Source organism: Limanda limanda, chromosome 1 (assembly GCF_963576545.1).
Source record: "Limanda limanda chromosome 1, fLimLim1.1, whole genome shotgun sequence".
NCBI classification, from domain to species: domain Eukaryota; kingdom Metazoa; phylum Chordata; class Actinopteri; order Pleuronectiformes; family Pleuronectidae; genus Limanda; species Limanda limanda.
The window spans coordinates 21,237,170-21,255,061 of NC_083636.1; the positions used below are offsets into that span (position 1 = coordinate 21,237,170).

At 44.3% G+C, this 17,892-nt stretch overlaps 1 protein-coding gene across 3 annotated transcripts in view; it reads left to right on the plus strand.

Moving 5' to 3' along the window:
• The window catches only part of LOC133006852 (plexin-B2-like), a 96,281-nt gene that overhangs the window by 65,996 nt on the left and 12,393 nt on the right, over positions 1-17,892 (plus strand). For all 3 annotated transcript variants that reach the window (XM_061075693.1, XM_061075694.1, XM_061075695.1), the window contains 15 exons: positions 7,434-7,954; positions 8,046-8,372; positions 8,664-8,796; positions 9,793-9,932; positions 10,007-10,186; positions 11,392-11,526; positions 12,211-12,311; positions 12,603-12,729; positions 14,488-14,650; positions 15,453-15,564; positions 15,657-15,768; positions 16,099-16,200; positions 16,300-16,395; positions 17,052-17,139; positions 17,266-17,429. In XM_061075693.1, coding sequence (XP_060931676.1) covers positions 7,436-7,954; positions 8,046-8,372; positions 8,664-8,796; positions 9,793-9,932; positions 10,007-10,186; positions 11,392-11,526; positions 12,211-12,311; positions 12,603-12,729; positions 14,488-14,650; positions 15,453-15,564; positions 15,657-15,768; positions 16,099-16,200; positions 16,300-16,395; positions 17,052-17,139; positions 17,266-17,429 — 2,499 coding nt within the window. In that variant the 5' untranslated portion in view covers positions 7,434-7,435. The remainder of the gene's footprint in view (positions 1-7,433; positions 7,955-8,045; positions 8,373-8,663; positions 8,797-9,792; positions 9,933-10,006; positions 10,187-11,391; positions 11,527-12,210; positions 12,312-12,602; positions 12,730-14,487; positions 14,651-15,452; positions 15,565-15,656; positions 15,769-16,098; positions 16,201-16,299; positions 16,396-17,051; positions 17,140-17,265; positions 17,430-17,892) is intronic.

Here is a 17,892-nt window from a genome sequence, read left to right on the forward strand (position 1 = left end):
GCAGAAACAGAGCCGGCCTTGTTAATTGAGAGCTGTGTTTATACGTATGTGTGTGTGTGAGTAAAGGTTCTCAGGAGTTTTAAAGACGAGGGAACTTTTTCCGAGGATTCAGGACACAGGATTCAGGACACAGGTCTCAGGACTCAGGACTCAGAGTCTGAGCTGCTGGCCGAGCTCCGTGTTTACAGCGAGCGCTAATTATTTCCTGATAGGACATTGGAGAGGCGAGCAGTTTTTAATAAAGTGCTTTTACATCCAGCTCTCGCTCCCTCGCTTCCTCTGTGGAGCAGATAGAGTGGGGTTTAATTTCCATTGTGTGGAGAGAGGCTGTAAATCTGCTGGATGGCGTCCAGACGTAATGACTCTGCAGCGATGAGGGCTGTGCACCTCGGTGACACGCTGCTCGCCGCTCCGCTCTGCAGCGTCGGTGGTGGAACTGGAAGGAGCCTTCTGTCGTCTCAGTGCTTTCATTCCCATGGCAACCCCTCTGATCTCCGATGTGATGTCATACGGATGTGGGCCAGTGATGCAGCACATCTGGCCGTGGGTGGGAGCCTGAAGTTGTAAAATTGAGAATGTAGACAAAATATCCCGAAAAAACAAAGGTGGAGCTTTTCTGGTAAAAACATGCAATGCTCTAGTCATAAATCAAATCCCTCTTTCTGTCATTTCTGCTTCACATGGTGAAAAAGTTTTATACTTTCTCCAACCTGCTCCTCAGACTGCAGCTAATTAATCCGATAACAAGGTTTTTTATAATCCAATTCTCCAAATAGCTCCTGGTTTTCCTGCATCTAATGATTTTAATTCCCCGTTCAAGTCGTGAGGCTATGGAATAAATCATTTCATCACACGGTGATTATCAGTGTGTTGTTGTTGTGTGTGTGTGTGTGGTCACTTTGGGTAACGAGCACAGCAGCAGCCACCAACGGCTTTTTACTGAAGAAGAATCATCTGTAAACAAGCAGCTTGATTTAAAACCTTGAAGCAGGTGTAGAAGTAGGTGAGTGACAACCAGTGAATTCTGACTTGAAATGACCACACTCGAACTGCTTTGGAGGCCAAGTGTTGTGTTGACTTTTAAAGTTGCTGATTTGAGCTAATGAATGCAGGAGAACTTCCACACAAGGACACACACGCTCTCATCAGTGAGCGTTATTGTCCGATTAATGGAAGGTGTAGCGACACAGACGTGTTGTTAATCGCTCACTCCAACGCCGAGGACACAGCCACTAAATTACATTTGCATAATACAGAATTAATCCGAGTTTACCTCCAGGAAATAGGCTCATGTTTTTTTGCCTCCTCTCTTTGTCTCTCATCCTTCTCTTTACCTTCGTCTTTAGCTTCGCAGGAAACTTTCCGATGCATCGACGTGAAGTCGTGTTTATTTTAGGAGATTGATTTTCCAACCTCGCAGGCTGGCGGAGGATTTCTCTTCATCTCTTTGTGCTGCGAAAAATAAATTTGCACGGACTGGAAACTTTACTAGACGCTGGTAATCCATTACAGGGAACCGCTCCTCGCCGCCACATTATTTTGCCAAAGTTGGGTTTTTCGTGGAGACATTTTTAAAACATTTACACGCAAGGTGAAACAGTCTTCCTTCACAAATGAAAAGCAAAGTTAGACGATTATTTGTTAATATGTCAATAGGTTTTATAGGTTATATAACATGTCCTGTATTTTCCTGCTTTTTCCTCAAATATTCCGTCAAAATGATCTCATATTTATCTGTAATTTAATACAAAGTTTAAGGGGAAATGAGTAAAAGGAAAATGCAGAAGGGAAAGAAAGAAACTCAAGTAGATATTGACGTCTTGACTTTTATTCCCCTCTCGACTATATATTTGTTCTTTAAAATTTGTAGTATTTTCTAAGTCAACATCTACTTCCTGATGCGAGGCTAAAAACTGATTTAGTTATAAACCCGTCTTGTTTGTTGGTTCGTGTAATAATCTAGTTTCCTGTGTTCAGTGTGTGAGCTCACAGTCTGTGCTTCTGTCGCTCGTCACAGTTCCTCTTTGTCTCGCTCGCTGTGTCACTGCCCTGCTGAGACGTTACCAAGTGGTACTGGTGTCTGTGTGTGTCTGTGCGTGTCTGTGTGTAAATCACTCTGTCTCTGTAATAGCTGCTGACCTGTCAGACCTTCTATCATAAGACTAATCCTCTTCTCAAAGGTCGACTTATTACAGGCTCTTGTTTTGTCGTTGTGTAATCGTGTCCACGTCGAGGTTCGTACAGAACAGGGTCACTGGTGTCGTTTGAATCCTCTGAGCTTTATCTAACTGCTCATGTCGCCGGACAAACGACTTCCTGTTGTTCTTTTCTTCACTTCACTCTGTCTCCGTCTGTACGTCTGTCATCTTTCCTACAAAATAACTCAACAACGCACGGACGGATTTTCACCAGACAGAGGGAATATTCCCCCGTCTTTTATATCCATAGGATTCAGGTTGGGAGCTGATGGGTCAACGGTTAAACTAAATTAGCATTTTGACTGTGACAACCTTTTTGACAAAGTATGAAAATCCCGAGATTGATGAATAAAAGAGAAGAATGAGATTCTGATGGATATGAGGATATTTGTTGTGTGTTGGTTTATGCGGCAGAAGGAGGAATCCTGCTGGGACTCGAGCCGACAGCGTCTCAGCTGCTGATCGATGAGCTGCAGCGTCTTCGTGTCCCCTGTCCTCCGCTCTGTTTTAGTTCTATTCTCACTTTGTCTAAGCCACACGTCTCCTCCAGGTCTCTTCATTACCACCAATAAGAACTGGATTTCCCCGCGGGCTCTGCCTATCACAGCGCTCGTATCCCCTGCAGGCCCCGGCCAAGCAGCTCCAGCGTTTCCTCCAGCCCGGTGTCATGAATGGATAATGGCGCCCTGTCGTGGACGTGAATGTAAATCAGATCATATCACAGCTTTTTACAGCGTTGAATAAGAAAAAGTCTTTTTGCTGTTCGGAGCGAGGAGAAGACGAAGCCGACGTGAATCCAATCAGAGCGAACATCTGAATATGAGAATCAGTCCTGACTCAAGATACTGAAACAATCTGAGACGTGTTGATCCAGGGAGAGAACACGATGATTAGGAAACGGGACGTTATACCTCAACGTGCAACGTGCAGTTGGTGCTGAGCGCTGGTTTTGACTTCCTGTTTGCAACTTTACCTCAACTTCAAACAAAGTTTTCAAAACATCTTTAATACGCGCGTCTTTTAAGCCATTTTCAGACGTGAAATCCAGAAAATGTCCGGATGAATGGGTCTGGACATTTTTTGGAGCTTGTGTTTCTCATGTGAAGAAGCAGCAGGACATTGTCCGGGTCAGAGGACAAACTGCAACCTGCAGGACGCCGGACATGACGTGTAAATCCACACCGGCATCGGCCCTCATCACCAAAATCTCTGGAATCTCCTCGTCTTTTCAAGTTGACGTCTTCGTCTTCTACATGCACGGCTCCTCTTCCTCATCCTGAGATATTTGTTTTCCTCTGCAGGTCTGAGAGCAGCTCTATATGCAGAAAGGGGGGGGGGGATGTGAATTACAAAAGAGAAACTCTGGAGAGGTTGGACGGGGAGAGAAAGTCAGTCGGGCTTTATTCCCCTGGCTTCAGCTCCTGGAGACATTCCTGGATTTAGTTTCCCTCAAAACTTTTTAGCAGAGAGGGTCAGAGCTCGAGACTTTTTACACAGCGTGCACTCAGGATTTTAATGAGTCTCAGATCTGTGTGTGTGTGTGTGTGTGTGTTTGTGTGTACTCTCACTTTCCATTACAACATTAGCATTTATCCCTCCATTGTTGGTAACCAGTCCTCTACCTTGCGTGTTGCCTGTGCACAGTAATCTCTCTCACTCACACACACACACACTCACACACACACACACACACACTCACACACAGAATCGTGTTGCAGACGTGTGAATAAATTCTGTCAGACAGAACCGGGCTCTGCCAGAGCTTAGATCTGTCTCCAGGTAAAACAGGAGAGTGAGAGATGGAAAGAACGTGAATAAAGGAGTGGAAAAAAACAAGAGGGATACATGTGCAAGACTTAAGATGGATGGATACTTAGATACTTGGATCGATGGATACTTGAATAGTTGATCCAACAACAGTCGCTCCATCAAATCTTCTAAAACTTTAGTTGTAAAAGTCAAACTGTTGATCTCACACACAAACAGACACACGCACGTCTTTGACTCACAGTTTATTCATCTGCTGACACCAGTCATATTAAAAAGAAAGAGAATAAAGCAGAGAGGAGAAAGAGAGAGAGAGAATAAAGCGGAGAGGAAGAGGTGAGCTGCTGACGGAGCGCTGACATTGATCCTGTGAGTAAAAAAACAGAGATGATCTTCTTTGATGTGGCAGACGCTCACCTACAGAACAGACACCGCCGCCATCTTTATCCCTTTTTATTGTGAGGTGGGCGTCTGAGAGATGTGGGATTTAATGACAGAGGAGGACACACACACACACACACACACACACACACACACACACACACACACACACACACACACAGACACACGGGGTTAACACACAGGTGAAGCAGCCGTGTTATAGGACTGGTACGAGCTGTGTGTAGCCTCCTCTTCATCCAACAGTGAAAATACACAAAGCAGATTTTTCAACAGGAAACGGGTTCATGCACCCACAGAGTTTATTAAGTTTCAAATATTTTTGAATGTTTTCATCTCGTAATTTCCGATAAATGTCGAATAGTGACAACAACTGCTGACATCAGACCACAAGTTTGAACTTCAGAGTTCATTGATCCACTTTCTCCTTGTGAATCCACATTTATCCACAATAATGCCAACATTTAGTAAAACAAACTTTTTCCTCTGCACTTGAACCTGTCATCCAAACACAAACGGAGATTTAGGTCTTTAAAGGCGTTTTAAAGTTTAAAAATACAGATTTTGCTCTTTTAGATTCTTATTGACGAGGTTTCAAACGTGAAACTGTGACGCGATGAAACACTAAAGCGAGAGCTGCAGTTCTGAAGAAGGAAAACACAAATATGTTTGCAGAGATTTGGCTTTTCACCCTATTAAAACTGTATGCATGGCTTTAAAACTTATCTTCAATCATGCAAAAGCTTATTTTATTAGATGTCAAACTTCCAAACAGACTTTCAACCTTACAAAGCCTTTTCTTTAGTGTGGAAACTCGTATGAATCATAAGAGGAAAGGGTTTGCAGGTAGTTTCCAGTTAAAGGAAGTGAAAACAGTTCATAAACAGATGTTAATATCCATCAGATATTCGTGTCCCTCAGCCTCTGGGACTTTCTCCAGTTTTCTCCTGTGTGCTGGTGGAGCTGGTTTCTGTGTGTTGGGTAATTCAGGCGAGCAGGTGGCTGCAGAGATAAGTCTTCTCACACTAATAAATCCCTTTGCAATGAAGTGAACTAAAGTGAATTCAATTTGGCGGAGAGTAAAATCACACAGGAAGCCACCAGATAATTGACCACCAATCAGAACCATCTGATAGCTCCAGTAAAAGCCGTGATTGGCCGCTGAGACGCCCGATGGAGGAGGCGTAAATAACAGAACACGATGTGACTCCGAGCTCTTTGAGTAATCGTGCAGAAGCAGAGACGAGGACGAGAAACACTTTCCTGACGCAAGCGGCTGAGATCGAGGAGCGAGGGAGAAATGAACGTAGAGTTTGAACGTGAATCTCTGGACGACGATCCGCGAGCTGCGAGGTCGGTAAACAGATCGGAGCCAAGAGACGTCGTCATGGAGACAGAACACAGGGCCTCTGTTTTACAGGCTGTGATCAAACACACATTTAGACTAATGGGAGGTGACACTCAGTGTGTCACACAAGTAATTACTACACTCACACACACAGAGACACTCACACACACACACACACACAGACACTTTCTGCTTTTGTCTTTGGTAAATTAATCTTGCTAAGAAACTTTGAGGCAGTGTCCTCCTCTCTCTCTTTCTCCTACTCCTCCTCTTCTTCCTCCTACTGTCTCTTTATCCTCCTCCTCTCCTCTCCTTTTTCTTTTTGTTCCTCCTCTCCTTCCTCCTCCTCCTGTTCTCCTTCCTCCTCTCTCCTCCTCCTCTTCCTCCTTCTCTCTGTGTCTCCTGCTCTTTCTCTTTCTTCGTCCTCTCTCCCTCCTCCTCCTCCTCCTGTTTCTCTCTCTTCTTCCTCTCTCCTCTCTCTTTTTCCTCCTCCTCCTCCTGTTTCTCTCTCTTCTTCCTCTGTCCTCTCTCTTTTTCCTCTTCCTCCTCCTCTCTCTTTCACTTCTTCCTCCTCTTCCTCCTCTCTCTCTTTCTCCTACTCATTCTCTTTCTTCCTCCCCTCTCTTCCTCCTCTTCCTCTCTCTCTTCCAACTCTTCCTCCTCCTCTTCCCCCATCCTCCTCCTCTTCCTTCTCTCTCTCTCTTTCTCCTACTCTTTCTCTTTCTTCCTCCACTCTCTTCCTCCTCTCTCCTCTCTCTTCTTCCTCCTGCTCCTCCTCTCTCTTCCACCTCTTCCTCCTTCTCTTCCTCTCTCCTCCTCCTCCTCTTCTTCCTCTCTCCTCCTCCTCCTCTCTCCCCTCTCCCTCTTGCTCCTCCTCCTCCTCCTCCTGCTCCTCCTCCTCCTCCTCCTCTTCCCCCTCCAGTAAAGTAAGTGCATGCCTTAATGAGACGCTCCTCGTTATTGCTCCTCTCGTCTGTTTCCTCCTCTGTTTTTCTGCTGTGTCGCTGCTGAGCCGGACGAAGCCTCAGAGCATCGTTCACATTCTGCTTCGTTCAGGAAACGATGGGAACTCACGGTTCGGGTTCAGAGAGTTTGTTCTCAGGACAGTTTGTTTGAAGCTGAGTTCAAGCTTTTAAATAATGATTCTGTCCATTATACTTTAATATATCTGTTGTTTTTATTTCTTATTTTGTCCAGAACTCACAGATTCTGATTAAAAGAGGTCTAACTGATAAAGTAACAATGTTCTTCTGCTTCATTACTGTTCCATAATCAAGATGATTATTCTTTCCACTGATGGACTGATTGATCGTTGTAGAACTAATTGTCCCCGAATTTTTAGATGAGTCGATTTAACGTTTCATAGATCAACAGAAAATTCATCAACAAGAAAAACATTCAAATTAATTAAGCAAAAAGAAACCAAACTAAAGTGAGCAATTTCAAAAGTTCATTGGAAACGAATGTATTGTTAACATTCTATTCATATTTAGTTTTAATCTCTTTCCAAGATAATTAACAGTTACAAATATTAATTGAATCCGTTTCTGAAGCAGGAAAAATTTAGTTTGCAAAAAAAATTCATTTTTTTTTCATTCCTGACGATCGACTTCAGGCATCTGCGTTTGTTGAAGTTATTTATATAAATATCTCAGAGCAGCTCTTGTTGTTTTTGTTGCTGTTTATTTAAATTCTCCCTCTTTCCTCTGTTTTTCCTCCAGACATGATGGAGCGGTGGTGGGCGTGGCAGTTTGCCCTGGTCGTCCTGGCAACCATTGACCTCAGCGCCTCCGATGGGAAGAACACAGAGTTCCTCTCCGACACTCTGATCAACAACATGGTGGCCAACCCTGCCACGGGCCGGCTGTACGTCGGCGCCGTCAACCGCCTCTACCAGCTGAGCCCCGACCTGGAGGTGGAGCGCCGCACCGAGACGGGACCCAAGCGGGACAACAAACAGTGCACGCCGCCCGTCAGCGAATCCTGCAGCGAGGCCGTGGACACCGACAACCACAACAAGCTGCTGCTGGTGCACGCCGCCGAAAACCAGCTGGTGGTGTGCGGCAGCGTCTTCAGGGGCATCTGCTCGCTGAGGAACCTGAGCGACGTGGAGCAGCTGATCTACTTCAGCGACACTAAAGGAGAGAAGTCGTACGTGGCGAGCGCTGAGGAGGGCGTCTCCGTGCTGGGAGTGATGTCATCATACTTCTACAAGGAAACAGAAAACTTAACCGTTTTCCTGGTGAGGAGGAAACGCACACATACACACAGACACACACACACACACACACGTCGTCTAAATCTTAGTGGTTGGATTCCTCGTCTCTCCTCAGGTCGGTAAAGGCTACGGCAGCCACGACAGCACCAAGCTCATCTCCACCCGCATCCTCAAGGATTACCGGGACTGGGGGACGTTCGACAGCATCATCGAGGCCTCGGCGGTCCAGGCCAACCCCTTCGTCCTGCGCTACCTCCACGACTTCCGCTTCGCCTTCAAAGACGCCGGCCACGTGTACTTCCTGTTCTCGCGGACGCTCGGAGTGCAGGACACCAAGAACTTCACGTTCATCTCCAGGTTGTGTGAGACCGACCAGAGTTACTACTCGTACACGGAGCTGCAGCTGAACTGCAGCAGGGACAACAAGTACAACAAAGTTCAGGTAACGTCGGTGGAGGCGCCAGACGCTGGATAGTCAGCGTTTTTATTAAAAAGGCAGCAGTGAGTCGGAAAAACACATTTGGACATTTTACGTTTGGATGATTTAGTCTTAAATTGCAACCTTTGTGAGAACACTGACCCCAGACAAAGCTGAGAAATTGGATTTAACGTGCTCTTGAACTTGCAATGGCTTCAATTTACGAGGTGTTCCCTCTCACTGTGCCTCAGTTACATCACAGCTTTACTGAGAGCTTCTAATATTCAGCGTTTCCTTCTCCCCCTCGTCTCCCAGGCTGCTTACGTAGCGACGCCAGGAGCTGTGCTGGCTCTGGACCTGTCAGCGCAGTACGGAACCGTGTGGGCCTCCGACAAGGTTCTGTTTGTCACCTTCACGTCTGATGAGGACCCGTCCACCTCAGCCATGTGTAGGTGTCGGGTGAATGACAACACACGTTTCTGACATGAAAACACACGTTTCTGACGTCCGTCGGCAGGTTCCCAGACTCTTATCACAACAGAAAAAGAAAAGGGATCATTTTTATTGAATATTTTCTTTTTTTCCCATCAGATCTTTTGGTTCAGCACAAATCTGAGTAGAAAGTTTTGAAGCTTAATTCCTGACGATGGAAACAAGCTGAGAAAACACTAAGTGGCTCCTCTGCAGCTTTTGATCATTTCAAATGATCCTAATGAACAGACGCAGCCACGATTCAAAGTGAATTCTTGATTTCATACTCAAAGTGCTCAGCAAAATGGAAATTTAAACATCTGCATCACCATAGCGTTGGAGAAAACCCCCATCAGGCTGTGAAGATCATGTGACGACTGAGCCGCCAATCAAAACACAGATTTTAAAAAGATGATGATTCTCATTTGTTGCAGTTTAAAGTTTCGTGAAGTTGTAGTTCTCTCTCGCTCTCTCTGAGGGAGATGTTGAAGGGGCAACAATCGATTAGTTTTGTGATATTTATCGCGACGTCTCCAAAATAATAAAGATCCAGTTTGAAACAAACTGAAAGAGCAGCAACGAGCAGATGAATAAATTGATCAGCAGATTGATGATGAGGGAAACGATCGTTAGCTCTAATTGGCTCCGTGTGGCTCGGCAGGACTTTGAGTTGTTTCACCCTCGGCTGCAGTTTGCTCGACTTTAAACACAGAAAAAAATAAAAAACTTTAAATGTTGAATTATTTAACTTTATGCAAATCCATAATTTTCCCAAGTTGTGTCGCCACAAATGAGCGAATGTCTGCGCTACGGATTTTATCATCAAAAAGAGAAAGTTACCGAAGATAATTAGGAGTTTTGCAGACTCCTCTCGCTGCTTTTATTTTTCAGATTTTGTGTTTAACTGAAATTGTGTGTTTATCCGTTTCCTGTGTGAAATAAGTGAAGTAATCAGATGTTGTTCTGTCTGCAGGTATGTTTCCTCTGCGCTCCATCAACACGCAGCTGGTGAAGATCATCAGCGCCTGTTACAACAACAACGGCCTCATCGACGACAAGCCCGCCGTCTTCTCTCCCTACTCCTCCTCGGATTATCTGTGCACCAGCAATAACGTGAGGAGAGAATTCACATTAATATTCATGTTTTTACAGTAGAGAGGTTTTTCATTTCTCCTCTGCTCCCTCAGAACAACATGGCCGACAAGTACACTTGCGGCGAGGAGTTCCTGCCGTCGCCGCTGGCCAGCAAGGCCGAGTTCGCCTTGACCTCAAACATCTCGCTGGTGCGGAAGGGTCACATGACCGCCGTGGCCGTGGCCGTGGAGATGGAACACACTGTGGCGTTCCTGGGCACCGCCACCGGAGAGGTAACCACTAGCCAGTGGACTTCTACTGGAAATATTAATACATATATATTAGAGATGAGCCGGATACTCGGCTGAAACGAGTATCCGGTACGGATAAAGCACTTTTGCCGAGTACGATTATTATACGAGTAATCGGTGTCATTATCTGTGATCGGACTGAATGAAAATCCTCACACAGCGTCACAGCGCTCCTCCCGTCACACACGGCTCTGCTCACTCACTCACAGAACAGCTCTCTTTTTCTCAGTCACTCAGGTTCACTGCGCATCGGGACTGTTCCATAGGCTCAGTCAAGGAAGCAGAAATGATGCGTTTGTAGAGGAGCGCTGGAGATGCGAGGGACAGTCACTGTCTCCCGGAGAAATGAATACTCTGTGTTAAGTTTATTTAATTTAACTTAAACAATTACACTGCACTAAACTTTAAGTGTTAATGTAAAGTGAAAATATCAAAACCAGTCTGTATGACTTGTGAACGAATATAATTCACGTCTTTCTAAACTAAAAACACAGAGTGTTCATTTCTCCGGGAGACAGTGAACGTCCCTCGCGTCTCACTCACACACACACACACACACACACACACACACACACACACACACACACACACACACACACACACACACGCACACACGCACACACACACACACACACCTGGTGTGGAAATAAATTTAAAAAAAATAAAAATAAAAAAATCATAAAAAAATTTCCAAGTTAAAAAAGAAAATTATGTTGAACCAGCCCACTTCCGGGTTAAATCACACCCACTTCCGGGTTAGGCACCGCCCACTCCGAGTACGGATACGGATAATTCATATGGTTAACAGATACAGATACAGATACAGATAATGCTGTACTCGCTCATTCCTAATATATATCTTAATATGGACAGTGAGGTTTCTAATAAGAGATAAACAATTAAATTCCACTTGGACAGTTTATTAATCTCATTATAAAATGTCTCTGAACTTTAATCTTTGTTCGTTAAGACTAAAACACTTTTCATTGAACTTATGAAGGAAATGTTGACGAACAAACGAAGATATAACAAGATTATAAAACTTAGAAGTATATTTACTTAAGGAAGCTGTTTTTCTTTCCTCTCAGCTCCGAGTCATCTGGTTTTGTCCTGAAAAAGCTGAATTCTAGAGGAGAGAAGCCTGCGGTCTTAATTTAAACGCTGTGTCTGTGTCTGTGACTGAGCAGGTGCTGAAGGTGCATCTGTCGGATCAACCCGAGGTGTACGGGCGAGCGCCGGGCGACGTCACCGGAGACAAGGTCAACAAGAACCTGCTGTTCGATTCCAGCCTCCAACACCTGTACATCACCACGGAGAAAAAGGTCAATTCTTGGATTGATTATTCTTTTTTCTTTTTTTTATTCTCGCGAAGAAGGTCAGACACTCAGTCGTGTGCTTACTTCTACTTTTTCCCATCGTGCATCAGGACGGGGATTTAACGAGTCTGTAATTTATTGGGTCTGTCTCATTTGATCATTTATTCGTTGGTGCGATGAACGCCGGCACATCCGTCTACATTACCCCACAGGAGTCACTCCCTGATTTATTCGCTCCCTCTCTTTGTTTTCCTCTTCGCTCTCTCCTCTCGTCATCTGTCTTTCTTTGCGTTGTCCTTTCATCGCTCGCTCGCCATCGCTCCTCAGCCGCCGCGACGGCCTGGAATTGACGTTATTGATCGAGAAATGAATTAATTACAATGCACTTCAAGAGGGCAATTCACTTTAATCAAGTCAAGTTTGGAGTCGGGTCCATCTGCTCATTTAGATTTATTAGACCAGACTCTTCCTGTCGGGGGGGGAGAATTATGTCCACGGCTGTTTGGAAGATTCGGGGATTGGCCACTTCATCACTATATTACATGTATTGATATCAGATATGCATATATTTACAAACAACCTTTGCAGAGATGCATGTTGTGTGTGTGTTTGTGTGTGTCCTGCATGTTGTTCACGGTAACAGCTCCTCCATAATAAAAGCCTGACGTGTGTGTGTGTGTGTACATGCAGATCACCAAGGTTCCGGTCCAGGCCTGTCACCTGAAGACAGACTGTCAGTCCTGTGTCTCCATGAAGGATCCGTACTGTGGCTGGTGTGTCCTGGAGGGAAGGTGAGTCGCTCTGGGTTTCACTGGGAGCGTCACACATTAGAAGAAAGTGCAATGGGAAGAATATATCCTGACGTGTGGGAAGCGTGGGACTGAAACTCAACTTCAAGGGATATAATTTGACTTAAAGTATTAAAAGACCTGATTTTCTATTTATGAACAAACAGCGAAAAGGTTTAAATGGAAGTTTAATCTCAGTGTCGTAATTTTAACTTTTAACATTTTAACTCGTTTGCTGATGCTGAATCCCCATCACAGTTAGTCTGACTGTATTCCCTCCTCCTCGTCTGGCAGGTGCACCAGGAAGCAGGAGTGCAGCAGGTCCACGGAGACGAACACCTGGCTGTGGTCGCCCAATCAGAAGTGCGTACAGATCGAGGCCTTCGACCCGCCCAACCTCAGCTGCAGGAAGACGCAGCAGGTACGAGCTGCTCCCCTGTGAGCCGGGTTCGGTGCCTGCCGAGCTCAAACCACTCGAACGCTCCTGAAGCCGTCACAGAGTGGCGGCGTCTGTGGTCAGCAGCTTCTCAGCCTCTGGTCTGTGGCCCTCCGGGGGCCCTCCAGGGGGCGTCAGAGAGAAGCTTCACTATGATTTACAGTTGCATCATGAACAGTGTGATATGCAGAGTAGAAACAGTTTGTGCTGACAGGTCCTTTAACACGTTCACAGGCTGATTCAGCTCAGTGTTGTGTCACAGTGAGAAACTGATGATGACGCCGAGTTTCACTGAATCTCAGGAGAAACTTCACCGACAGCCTCTTTCAGTTATCTTCAGCAATAACACTGTTGTTTCACAGGCTGTTTGTCACACCCACACCGGCCTTTAGCACTAGAAGCTCTGGAATCTCCTCGTCTGCGTGGTTTATGACTGGTCTCCTGTGTTTCTGCTCTATTCTCACATGGACTCACTCTGGCAGGAAAAGTACCAGAAGGTATCCAGAGCGACTGAGTCAGACATTTGCTTTCCCTCCAGAACAGATCAGGAACGTGTCCAGACTCCAGTGCAGCTTACGAACGTTGGTGTCGTGGTGCTGTTGAAGTCTCGTGTACGTGGTCGATCACAGGATTTAAGGCTGTTCTCCCAGACGTGTGGACGCTGTGGACGTCAGCTGCTCTCGGGGGTTTTCACCTCAGTGACTGAGCTTGAATCCACTCTCATCTCTGCTCGTGTTAGTTCGTCATGTGTCACAGTTTGTTTCACAGCGCAGGTTTTAATCTGGACTCTATTCCCTCAGAGATGATTCGGTGTCAGTGCAGAGAAGGGGAACGCAGCCTCCTCTGAACAAAAGGCTCCGGGTTTAACCACACACATGAATCTGCTGCATCCTAATCAGGGAGTTTGGGGCCACTGGGCACAGTTTGTGATTTTAATCTGATAAGACAGTCGGAAAATTTTGTCTCTTGCAGCTTCACCTTCTTCAGAAAGATGCAAAGTGAGTCAGTGAGTTTGTCTCCGGCCTCAGAGATAAAAAAGTTCAGAAAGTTACAAATTAAAACTCCAGCAGTGAAATTAAAGCGATGGAGGTCGGTGAGGACTAATGAGAAGCTGCTGTTTGAACTGCACAGATGAATAGTAATTATTACTGAGACACACACATGCACACACACACACACGCCTGCATTTGTGCACAATTTATCAAGGTCAACCAGTTGTGCTTGGTTTCTTACTTATTCTACACACAGACACACACAGACACACACACACTGTTTTCCTCCAGATACTTTATCACGTACACCTCAGTTTCTACACTTGTGCTGTTTACTGTTGCCTAGTGAATAAAGCTGCTCTGTGGCCAAGATGAATTCACTGAATATTTGCGTCTATATGACAAACTGCCTTGTCAAGTATTTAAGTAATTGACCAAAACTAAAATGTAGAATATTCCAGACCCTGTTTCACCAGTGAATGTAAACTATTTCTGCATTAATCGGTCCTGTGAAGTCACTGAAGACGCTCTAGTGCTGAACTTCAGGATTAATAACTGATAATTATCTAAAATAATAATATCGTAGATCTAAAGATGTGAGGAGGAAAATAAAGGATTTGTTTTTATACCTTTTTTAGTATAAATATGGAAAGATAATATTCTCTCCTTCTCCCTCCTTTTTCCACTCTTTAACTCATATTTAACTCACCCCCTCCTTGTCCTCGTCCGCCCCCCCCCCCCCCCCCTCCAGGTGCTCATCAGCATCCCCTCCCTCCCCCGGCTGAGTCAGAACGACACCCTGAAATGTTGGTTCGGCGACTTCTACACCGCTGCCGTGATGAGCTTCAGTCCGGTGCAGGTCAAGTGTTCTCTGCCCAACCCCGGCGAGATCCCCCCCACTCCAGAGCAGCTGGGTAGGGGCTCACATTAGGAAGTTCACTGGATTCACTCATTTCTTTCTCGATTCCACTTGTTGTTCCCTGTTGTTCCCGGTATTTGTTTCCTTTGTGTCACAGAAATTTAATTTGAAATACTTTTATTCTGTTAAGCCTAAATGGTTAAAGGCCATAAAACTGATCCACTCAATGTGAAATCTACTTAGGCTGCACTCTGATTTGTATATTCTCCTGTTTAATGTTTTATTCACATTAGTTTGCCTGTTTTTTATTTAGCTGTTTCAAACTCCTGATTATATTTGTCCATTTTATACGTCCTTGTTGTTTCTCCTTGTGCATTTTATGTCTTATTCAAATCATCCTGAGCCTTGTTGTTGAAAGGTTTTATACAATTATATATATATTAACCATTTACATTATGGCTCTTTTTCTACTTTTACTCAAAAAGGCATCAAGAAATCAGATGGTTCAGGTATTCTTTAGATACTTTAGAATAAATACAACTTTCACTGTGAGTTTTCATCAAAAGTTTGTTCTTTTCATGTTAATATGACGTGTTACTTGTGAAATGTAGGAAATGCACGTAAATGGACAAAGCTAAGCTAGCTGTTTCCCCCTGTTCCCAGTCTTTATGCTAAGCTAAGCAAAGTGGCGTGAGACGAAACAGCCTGTCAAACTAAACTCAGGGAACAACTCGTCTTGAACAATATTGTTATCACTAATAAACACATTTATAATATTTATTTTTACTGTCTCTCCCTCTATCCTGTGTGTGCGTGTGTCTCTGTTTGTGTCTGTGTGTGTGTGTTTGTGTGTTTAGACTACGTGTCCGTCCCGGTGAAAGTTGTGGTTAACAACAAAATCCAGGTAACGTCTGGAAAGTATCACTTCTACAACTGTGCTGCGACAATCAGGAAGAACCCAAACACACCGTAAGATAGAAAACACACAAACACAAAGATCTACAGTACACACACTGGTATCACACACTGGTATCACACACTGGTGCATTGTGTGTTTTCAGGTGCATAGCGTGTGTGACCAGTGAGTGGGGGTGTCAGTGGAACGCTCAGGATCACAGCTGCACTGACAGCGTCGCTGCTGCAGATAGCGATCACATCATCAAACCACAACAGGTCAGTGTGAGTCTGTTTGTGTGTGAAAGTCATAATAAAAATCTGAACCTGTTTAAATTATCAATTGATGCAAAGAATTTGATTTCTGATTTCTGCAGCTGAAAAAGGAGATTTGCCGCTTTAATTAGTCTCATAGACAATTTAGAATATTTACAATTAATCAATACTCTTTAGGTAGAAGTTTAACGTTTTTTGAGGATGTTTCAAAGACGTAATTATAACATACATAAAGACATCACACATTCGTGAGTATTTAAAACTAATGCAAAACCTAATTACATAGAAAGGATGATTGTGTCTCAGACTTGTGTTTGTGTGTCTCTGACGCAGTCGGCCAGTTGTCCTCAGTTCGAGTCTCCAGAGCCGCTGCTGATTCCCGTCGGCGTCAAGATCCCGATCAACTTCCAGGGAAGAAACCTCAACATCTACCAGGTGAGGGGGGTGAGGTGAGGGGGGGGTCCACGGGAGCCAATCACAAACTGCTCAGTCTGTTTCAGTGCATCTGACCTCCTGTCCTTCTGTCGTCTCCAGGGTCGCAAGTTGGTCATCGGCACTGAGCTGATGAAGCACAGGGACGAGGAGGTCAATCAGGACCAGAGGCCAACGTTCATATTCCCTGGTTATGAGGTCAGTATTAAGGAAAAACTACGAATCAATGAAAAGTAAAATATATATATAATATATTGTTTCTCTGTCACTGTGTCACACGTCTCTGTACTCTGATTGGTTGTAGCTCTGCCACCGTTGATAATAAACTTTGTTTCTCAAAATATAAGTAACTGTCTTTTAAACTGAGGTCAGCTGAGCAGATAAAAGCAGAAAACAGTCTGTTTCTCTCTGAGGTCACATTCAAAATTAGATTAGATCCATGTAGTTAACTTGATAACTGATCATGAATAGTCGTCTATAAAAAGAATAGATGTTCCCTGTTTATGTTTAGAAGCTGAAGTGTGAACGTCAGACGAGTCAGCGACTGTCTCATTAATGATAATAAGAGAATCAGTGAATCTTTAGTGATTCAAATGTTAGTCAGAAAAGGTTTAAAGCTTCTAATTATTTTAATTTCATTATGTGTCATTGATTTAACATCTTATATTTGTTTAATTAATTTCAAGTTTGTCATTTATTTGTGTGTGTGTGAGGTAGATTCAAGGTAATTTATTGATGAGCTCTAAATAGGTAGAAATGTATTTGTATTTGGGTTAATGCAAATCTGTTTGTGTGCGTTTGTTTGTCTCTGTGTGTGTGTGTGCATGTGTGCGTGTGTGTCTGTGTGTGTGTAGTTTTCCTATGACAAGCAGCAGGAGGTGAACATCTCCTTCCACATCAAAGAAAGAGACACTGAGAGGAAGATTGACAGTTTGTTGACAGGTAAGTGTGTCACTATACACACACACACACACACATAGTTACAAATCAAGATGAAGAGCAGTCGTCAAACTACTGAATTATGCTTATTGACCTCTTCCTCTCCTCCTCTTCCTCCTCCTCCTCCAGTGGTGCTGTATAACTGCTCAGTGGGAAGAGCAGACTGCAGTTTGTGTAAAAACGCCGAGGCCCAGTACCAGTGTGTGTGGTGCTCCTCCTCTCACTCCTGTGTTTACCGAGAGCTGTGCCCGTCACCGCAGCCGGCGCAGTGTCCCGCCCCCGAGATCACTGATGTGAGTCAAAGACACTCCGGCTACACTATCTCATCGTCTCAAATATTTAAACTCTGGAGTAAAACACGTTTTGTGAACATATTCACTGTGATTCGCCTGCTTCATGAAACCTTGTCTATGTTTATGTGAAACATAAATCAGTGATAAAGGAAGAATAGAATCCCTGCATCTAATTGGATGACCTGAAATCAGAATCCATCACTTCTTCCTCACATGTCCAATCTTTCCTCTTTCATTTCATTCATCTTCCTTTAGAGCAAATTACATTTCTGAAATCCAAACAGACGATCTCTCAGTCGGCCGCCTCTTGTTTTCCAGTTTGTCTCCATGAAAAAACGTTTTTACGCGTCTCATGTTTCAGTGAATATTGTTTTTCTGATGTTGCATCGCAGGAACAAGAAGTTTCTCAGTTTTAACTTAGATCTGTTAAATTAACTCAGACACATCTGATGTCATAATAATA